Here is a 10,197-nt window from a genome sequence, read left to right as displayed (position 1 = left end):
TAACATGTTAAATTTATTTTTATTTAAATTCAAAATTTATATCATATTGTTGAGAAGTTAAACTTTTTAAATATTTTTGCAAAAATGAATATAAAAAGATAATGAATATCTATAAAAAAAATTCTGAAAAATGTTATAAAACGAAGCAGAAGGAGTAGTTTGATTCGTCACGGGTTGAATTAATTATTGGTGATTCTTGTGTGGCAGAACTTTCCTTTTTTCTCTCCGCAATTGTCGTTTGTGTGTCTCATTTGAAGGGTCCACTTTGATGATAGGCACAGACAACTATGACTTGTTCCCATTCTAACTAACAATAAAGACATTTTTAGGTGCCAATCACATAACTTCCAACTTGCAGATTCTTTTCTCAATTTTCGTTTGGTGCAAGAGTATGCTTAATACAAGAGCTATTTCATAAGGAATAAACATAACCAAATAATTAAGAAATTATAGACATATAATATGAATTAATTCATATCTTTTGTTTTTCTCCATGGAGTAATTATCCTTTTTTTCTTTTCATGGTTGAATCATTGGAAGTTTTAGCTCAAGTCCAAACAGTGGCACCTAATGCATCGATTCTTTCGGGATTTCATAGAGTGCATAATTCCTCATGTGTGGCCACTCTTAGTGATACACACTCCAACCAATGCTAGCACGCGCTAATGCCTATTAGGATAATTTAGCACATTTTTCATTGTGTGCGACCCAAGTTAGTTAAACTTTGATATTTTATTAGAATTTGAATACTTCGCTATCCTTTATAGTCACACTAACACTATTTATCCATGCTTATATCTAATATTATTCAACTATTTTTATAATATAATATCTTTGGACAATATAGAAATAATATAACTTTTTAAGATAGAATTTCTATCACTTACCTTCTCCCTTAGGAGAAATATTTATTATCATGAGTTTTTCTAAGGCTTTTCTTTATTTTATTCAAGGTTGTAAGGAGGTATTAACATGCTTTATTAGTTAATAACATTTATAATTATTCATATAATTTATGTATTATTTTCTAAGGACCTAAATAATATAGTTACTCAAGATATATGATAACGATAGATAGCAAAATGACATAACCACTAAACTTTTTAGCAAAGAAATAAAAAATAGAGTAAAAGAAAAAGAAAAAAGAAAGAAAATAATAACTTTGGTAAATAACATAAAAAGTTAAAATAATTATTAAAGAAAATTTAGACGATGTTTCACTCACCTTTCAAATTTCTGCAGAACATCAAAACAACGATTACGATTAAGGAGAAAATTACAATATATGAGATTTTATTACTTCTAAATATTTATAAAAATGAAATTAAAAAATTTATCCATTATTTAAGTAATATAAATGCTAATTTTGGGCTATCTTCCAAAATAAATTTCCTTTTCAAACAAATTCAAAGCCAATAAACTACATTTTTTTTCATATAATTCAAAGTAAAAAGAGATAAAAGACTCCTTTTACATAACAAGTAATTATTTAGCATGATTATTCTTTACCAAATGTATAATACCCTTATTCTCTTACATGATTTTAGCTCATTTTTTGAGTGGTTTATTTTGGTTTCCTTTCCTCCTCCTTGAATTTCCTTTGAAACTTGATATACTACTCTTTGTATCCACAAAAACTTCCTAAAGGTGGATGTGGGTCCCAACAAAGATTATATTTTTTAGTGCTTTTTAGTAAGATCTTTTGGTCAGTTTGTGTTTGTTGGTTTGTATGATTGTTGTAGAGTCTTAAGGTTTAAAACAAAAGTTTTTAGGGAAGCCTTAAGATGTCTAATTGTGCTCAATTGCTTAGAAAAGGACAAATTTGCTAAGTTACATAAAAAATCTCAAGTTCCTCCTATTTATAGGTAATTTGGTTGTGAATTTTGGTTTGTATTTAGAGGAAGGTTGTTTTTGTTTTTGTTTCTTGTGAGGAGTTCAAGGGTACAATTTGAATGATTGGATTCCTTTGGATGTTTCTCCTTAGAAAAGTTAATTTTGTGAGTCTAAATACAAGGTTCGCTCATATTTTGATTGCCGAAAAAAATTCTTGCTAGACTATAGATTTTGTGTTTTTGCACTTAATTTTGCAACTTGGTTTATTTTTAACTTTTTTGGTTATCATGGTTATTTTCTCTAGGTTGAAAAGCTAACCACTTTAGTTAGTATTTAATCATGGGGGACCATGGTTTTAAATTTCTATTGGTCTTGCTCAAATTCATGGTTTAAAACAACATACTTTGTTATGATTTCTACTTCTTCTTTTTTAATCTTTGAAGCTACCTAGGCTACTTTTGAAAATTCTTTAGGCATGAAATAAGGTGTTTCTAGGTATTTTCTAATAGATAAATTCAGGCCATTAGCTACTTTATGGCTAAAAAATTGTGTGAATTAGAGCAATTTAGTTCTTTCAATTTTTCCCAAAACTCTTAGAAAATCCTAGTTCTAATTGGCTATTTTTCTTAGAGTTTTGTTTTTAATTCAGGCTTAATTATAAAATAATTCTGTTGGGTTTAGAAGGTAGTTTAGTGGAAATTTAGATTAGTACTTACATTCTAAATAAGTTATTTCTTTATAGTAACCTTCCTTCACAATTTTGGGCATGTATAGACTTAGCCTAAAATTATCTTGAATTTTAATCAAGGTTTCTTTGGATAATTAAAATCTAATAGCATTTTGATTTTAATGAGTTTTTCATTTAATTAATTGAGTTAAGGTCTTAAGTCTTAAAAATTTTTCTTAAGATTTTAGGAGTTTCAAAAATTTGTATCAGTTTCATTCCTTATTGTGGTCAAGTTTCAATTCTCCTTTTGATATCTATTTGTTTAAAATTTTTTAAATTCAAAATCATATATTTAATCTATGGTATAAATAGGTTTGAAATGAAATATTCAAAGAATTTATGAAAAATTTGGGTGTTACACCTTGACCCTTTTCTCAATCATTTAAACACGTGTGTTATTTGTAACATCCTTCTTTTCTTTAAATAATTTATATTATTAAAAATATTATTAAGAAAATTAGTAATAATTTGTACAACTTTACAGAAATAGTACAATATGGGAATACCAATTAATAAAATTTAACAAATTATCAAATTCAAAATTTGTCTATCAATGAAATAAGATACATCAAAAGATTTATACATCTATTACATTTACTTTAATTATATCTAAGCAGTTCCTTTCCCACAATTCTTGACGAGTATGACCTTAGAACGGATCAACTATCTCTATCTCCTTTCTTTCATTACTTGAAAATATCAGTGAGAGTGAGTATTTTCCGTCCCACTAAATCTCTTTTATTATAAATTAGCTTAAAAAAACTAAAGTTATTACCTAATATCTTATTCAAATTCATTACCAATAGTGAACAACTCATATTAAAACTTATCATATCCAAGCACATGCAATAAGGCAACCATTAATCAGAGCATATACAACAATTCACTCACTATACGTACATTTCTATATTAACTTGTATGTTATTATACGTGTATCACTAGTAATTATATACGTGTATGTCATTATACGTTTAAACCCTAAACCCTATTAATTTAAAATCTTAATAATTATAAATTCATTATAAATACCTAAAATAATATATAAATTTATGGTATTAGAGAAATTAGCATAAAAGAAGAATATATAATGATTTTAATTAAATGGTTAATTAAATTAATTTATTTATAAAATTACATACCTGCAGTCTAAATAAGTTTTGATTTCATCAACTTGTGTGATCTGCATTGAATTGTTTATATTTTGGACAAAAATATTTTCTTCAATTATCATGGTTGCTCTATCTGGACCTTTGTGGAGATATTTGAAGAGATATTTTATAGCCTTGGACTTATTGCACCATTCAATATTTAGATGTGCCTGAAATGTGAGTAATAAATCTAAATTATATGGAACAACAAACCTGTTATCTAAGTTGATATCTCTTTTTTGATATGTCTGTCATCATCCCGTCTTCTATAAGTAGGAAAACCATCCATATCTATGGTCGTTTCATCAGTAAACTTTTTAGGATAATTTCTGTTGCAAAGGCCATCAATCATGCAAGGTGCATTTTTGTTGATAGTTCTGCATGGTCCGTGTATCATGAATTGTGAAACAGCATTGAATCCAACTGGATCATCCACTTGAGATGGTAATTCTGCTGATATTATTTTATCTATGTCTTGTGGTGTTGGATACTTATTATTTTGGTGAAGCCATATTAGAATATGAGCATGTGGTAGACATCTTTTTTGGAACTCAATGGTGTATATAGCTAAAAGAAGGAAAAAAATATAATAAATAATTAGTAAGAATAAGATTAAATTTATAAATTAAAAAATTAGTATAATACTTTTCTTTACCTGATATAACTTGACCAAAGTACTGTCCATCCACTACATGTTTCATTAGTTGATCACGTTTTATCTTGAAAACTCTTGTTTTAACATCTGGCCTATCATTAGCTGGTTGTCCTGAAATTTGATCAAACATATACTGAATCTCGGGCCACTTTGGATTGGCAGTAAAAGTGATAAAAATATCAGGATTCCCAGATGTTCTACATATGGCCATTGCATCTTGATATTTTTGGACCATATATCGTGGACCACCTGTGAATGAAGAAGGCAATACAATTCTTTTTCCAATAGCAGCAACTATTGTATCCCCACGAACAATTGCATCACAAACATTTTTGTACAACTCTGTGCGTAAAATTGTTTGATTTTGCCTAATCCATCGTAGTCAATCTTCTTCTATGGTTGTATATGCATCAACAATATATTGTTGGAATAACCGACCATCGGAAATAAGAGTCTTTGCTTCAAAGTTTCTCTGTTGTATTCAATATGCATAGTATTCTCTCATTGTCAAATTGTTTCTTTTTGTTCTATTTTTTCCATCATTAAAAGAATATCGAATGCCTAAGTGAAATCCATCCTCACCATATGGAAATAATAATGGATATTGCATTGACATGAAAGAAGGATGCAACTTTGATATTCTTTGTAACCCATTTGTTTGATACTCTATTATTATATCTCTCCTTCCATAAGATTGGCCAAAATCTCCAACAATAAGTGCAACAATTTCAGCTGAGGTCGGCTTGTTATACTGTCGAGATTCTCTTGATCTTATACCAAGCAACTTGATTCGTACATTTTTATCATCAGATGAAGATAATTTATCTCTTGCCATTCTAAACACCTATGCAATAGGATTATGCATGTCCAACATATCCTTCAAACTTTGAATAATAGTGTTGTCAAGATATTCTCCATTATTGAAGGAATGTAATCTATTTTGGACTTCATTTTCTGTATCATGTACATAAAGTTATGAGAATTTTGGTTGTTGACCTTCTTCTGGTATGAGTGCTCCAATCCTATGATAATTTTGACCACTAATTCTAAATAAAGTTTCATTATTATATTTTATTATATATAGAAATTAAATATAATATTTGAACTTAATTCAGAGTTAAAACGTTACATTTTCTTTACTTATTCATTCATTATAATATAAAAGTTTTAAATATACAAATGGAACGGTTACCTAAAGATTTCAAAATCAAATCAAATTCATTTTCATTGTTATGAATTTTAATAATGTTTTATTTATTTTAATTGTTATAATTAATTAGTTTTAATTAGAGAATTTCAAATTTGTCATTCTCATCATAACATTTTATAACAAAAAACATTGCAACAAAATCATTAATGATAAATGTTGTTATTTTTTAATTTTAAAAAATTAAATTTGTCATCATAATTATTATAATATAAAATATAAATAAAATATTGTCTATGTTAATAGGTTATACATAATTATGATATATCAATTCTTATTAAATGATTTTTTTTAAAAAATAAAATAATAGAAGAAGAGAAAAAAAGAGTTGTTAAAATTTTTTTAATTAAGATTTAGGTAATAACTAAAAGAAAAGAATGATTGTATTTAATAAAAAAATTAATTTTAATTTCAAATGTTAATATAAAAAATACTTCTATAACATTTTAAACACTAACTTCTATCTTTTTCAGATTGAAAGTCTTTCAATAGTTGTGAAAATTTAGACTTCATATTCAAAATTTTAAAAGTATATAAAGAAAAATATTCTTTAAGTTTGAAAAAAATGATATATATATATATATATATAAATTAAATATAATATTAGAACTTAATTCAGAGTTAAAACATTATATTTTCTTTACTTATTCATTCATTATGATATAAAAGTTTTAAATATAGAAATGAAACGGTTACCTAAAAATTTAAAAATCAAATCAAATTCATTTTCATTGTTATGATTTTTAATAATATTTATTTTAGTTTAATTGTTATAATTAATTAGTTTTAATTGAAGAATTTTGAATTTGTCATTCTCATTATAACATTTTATAAAAAGAAACATTGCAACAAAATCATTAAGGATAAATGTTGTTATTTTTTAATTTTAAAAAATTAAATTTGTCATCATAATTATTATAATATAAAATATAAATAAAATATTGTCTATGTTAATAGGTTATACATAATTATGATATATCAATTCTTATTAAATGATTTTTTTTAAAAAATAAAATAATAGAAGAAGAGAAAAAAAGAGTTGTTAAAATTTTTTTAATTAAGATTTAGGTAATAACTAAAAGAAAAGAATGATTGTATTTAATAAAAAAATTAATTTTAATTTCAAATGTTAATATAAAAAATACTTCTATAACATTTTAAACACTAACTTCTATCTTTTTCAGATTGAAAGTCTTTCAATAGTTGTGAAAATTTAGACTTCATATTCAAAATTTTAAAAGTATATAAAGAAAAATATTCTTTAAGTTTGAAAAAAATGATATATATATATATATATATAAATTAAATATAATATTAGAACTTAATTCAGAGTTAAAACATTATATTTTCTTTACTTATTCATTCATTATGATATAAAAGTTTTAAATATAGAAATGAAACGGTTACCTAAAAATTTAAAAATCAAATCAAATTCATTTTCATTGTTATGATTTTTAATAATATTTATTTTAGTTTAATTGTTATAATTAATTAGTTTTAATTGAAGAATTTTGAATTTGTCATTCTCATTATAACATTTTATAAAAAGAAACATTGCAACAAAATCATTAAGGATAAATGTTGTTAATTTTTAATTTAAAAAAATTAAATTTGTCATCATAATTATTATAATATAAAATATAAATAAAATATTGTCTATGTTAATAGGTTATACATAATTATGATATATCAATTATTATTAAATTATTTGTTTTAAAAAAATAAAATAATAGAAGAAGAGAAAAAAAGAGTTGTTAAAAAAGTTTCAATTAAGATTTAGGTAATAACTAAAAAAAAAGAATGATTGTATTTAATAACAAAATTAATTTTTATATCAATTAAAATTACAGATGTTGATATAATATAAAATTTATATAAGTCACATACAAGATTTGTCTAAGAACAAAAATCAATCCATAATAAAGTAAGAGGAAGAGATGCAATAAAATAACAAAAATATTTTATAAAAAGACGTAAATGTTTGGTGACATTTTACTTTTGAGATTCTAAACAATATTAAAAGTATTTATACAATATTTCAATAAAAATTATTCAATTTTCTAAATCTTCCATTGTTGCCTTATGTTCACCAATTTTTGCTTCGTCTTCCTCAAGTTGCAACCTAAAAAAAAATATCAAATATAAATTACTGTATGATCTAAGAATTTGAACAATACATTATAAATTTATAATTTATACATTAATTTTCTCCTTCTTTTTGGTAAATTTGGTGTTTCCACAGTTGGAGATATATCTGAACAACTTATTGCCAAGTCATTTTCTTTTGTTATTGCATTTGTATTGTCCAAACCTTCTTCCTTCTCAATCTGTAAATATTAGACAATAAAAATAAAGTTATTCATCATTGTATCTATAAACATTATAGATAAAAGTAATGAAACTCCAATTTAATCTTCTATATTACCTTTACTATCAATTTCACAATTTTATTTGCTGTGAAACATTGTCTTCCACGACTTTCAAAGTAAGTACTCATTTTTATTTGAAAAATATGTGAAATGCCTATAATCTTTAAAAGTTATGAAGGCAACTTTAACCCTTCACCATCAGCCTTAAAAAAATTATTACATAAAAATAGTTATATGTGTTAATATATTTTATTTATATAATCAAATATTTGATTAAATTTTTTAATAAGTTAGAACTTAACACTTTTGCTTACAATTTCAGATGTTCCAATAAGATCTTTTAACTTTACTTGTGTTAATTGTTCAACAACTTCATTAAATAAAACAAATATAGTTGAATCCGTAAAATCTTTAACATCAAGCTCTAGACGAAACTTGTAATTTATATAAATCAAGGTAATAATATATAATTAATTTATTTTAACATGAAAATTTAAAAATTTGAATATATAGTGATAAATTAATTACCTTGTTATTGGATAATCAACGTCTTTATAACATGATTCACATTTAAAATTTGTAGTTGTGAAAGAAACTTTCTTCTTGCAATGAGGGCAAGAAATATAATAGCAACTATTTTTATGCAATATATCGTTCACAGTTGCAATACAACCAATTACGACATTTTGAAAATTGATTAAAAAATTAGTTTAAAAGTTTATTAAGAAAAACAAAGTATAAGAGAAATTAAATTTACCATATTACTCTTTGATTTTGCCATTATCAAAATTTCAGATATATTTTTGAAATTTTCTAACTTAGGAAGAATGGTAGATCTTGTATTATTAACATTGTCAGCAATATACACATCATTAAAATCCCTACAACAAAGTGATAATGAATAAATAAAAATATAGTAAAGATAAAAAATAAAGAATTAACAATAATTAACATAACATAGAAATTTTAGATAATTTTAATACCTGAATGAATTTATAAAATGAGTAACTTCTGGTATGTCAATATTGACATAGATCTTTGTTGATCTTGATGTGAAAATAGAAATATTACCTATAATACATACACTCATATTTTTTTATAATTAAATATAAAGCATATATATATAATTTATTTCAATAAAACATTTTAAAAATATAATACTACAACTACCTTGAAATTTTTTCACAATAGTGGATGTGAATATTGCAACATTGATTTTTAAATCCTTAGATGTGTTATCTTTTATTATCTCTTCAAATAGTGCAATATAATCATCCTACAGTGTGACTTTCACTCTATTTTCCCTGCAAATGATTTAACCAAAATTATAAGATTTTTCAATTAATAATAAATTTAGAATAATTGTTTATACCTCATGTCTTGTAATTGAAACGTCATGCCATTAACCTTGCCTTGAACAATTGGTTTTTCTTCAACAGAACTTCTATACATGACCACTCCAATCACATCTATTAATAAAATAAATAATTTTAATGAACTAATTGATAAATTAAATACAAATTATATAACAAATTTTAGTAAAGTTTTACAGCAAAATACCTGTTAAGACATTATTTCTACAACGACTGTTCAGATATTCAAAGTTCACAAACTCAAAGATATAGAAAGGAATTATGTTATCATCATTTACTTCCTTAATAAGAGGTATGGCATAGAATTGCAACACGAAAGGATTATTTTCAACCATAACAAATCTATCTTTTTTCTTTGTCACTGTAAAATTTGTTATGGGGTATACTTTTCCTTCCTTTAGTATACCTTTGAACCTATAAGAAATACCTTATCCTATGGAAGCATGTATGTAATTGTTCTATAAAAAAAATTAATCAGTTAGAAAATTTAGAAATAAATTTAGTTAGTTATTATAGAACAACATATAAAAGACAACATAATTATAATTTATAAAAAATAATAATTCTTTTATAAGAAAAAATAAATCTAATACCTTTTCATCAATCAGTACTATATCAGTACTAATTAACTTTCTTGCGATATATGTTTATTGTATCCCACAGTCGTGATATTCACACTTTTATTTTTCAATCATTTGTTGTTGAATTCAAATTGTTAAGAAAAGTCCATTTATCTTTATTGGAACTTGTTGTTCTCCTACAAAAACATGGAAAACATCAAAGTAAATATCAAACTCAAAAACACATGTACTTACGTTGATAGGTATTCTTGACCGCTGATATGATTGCAAAATACAAAGAAAAAATATAACAATAGGAAGAAAA

At 24.2% G+C, this 10,197-nt stretch overlaps 1 protein-coding gene across 1 annotated transcript; it reads right to left on the bottom strand.

The window, feature by feature from the left end:
• Window positions 1-3,683: 3,683 nt before the first annotated feature.
• On the bottom strand, window positions 3,684-9,647 carry LOC113866607. The gene is given in 5 exon segments (XM_027501423.1): window positions 3,684-3,943; window positions 3,946-4,275; window positions 4,364-5,409; window positions 9,312-9,408; window positions 9,500-9,647. Coding segments are annotated over 5 exon segments (1,881 nt in total).
• Window positions 9,648-10,197: the final 550 nt, after the last annotated feature.

This window comes from Abrus precatorius, unplaced genomic scaffold (genome assembly GCF_003935025.1).
Source record: "Abrus precatorius isolate BTA unplaced genomic scaffold, Abrus_2018 Scaffold5, whole genome shotgun sequence".
Classification (NCBI taxonomy): Eukaryota; Viridiplantae; Streptophyta; class Magnoliopsida; order Fabales; family Fabaceae; genus Abrus; species Abrus precatorius.
Note: the sequence above shows the minus strand (reverse complement) of the source record. Positions and strands in the feature narration are given on the sequence as shown.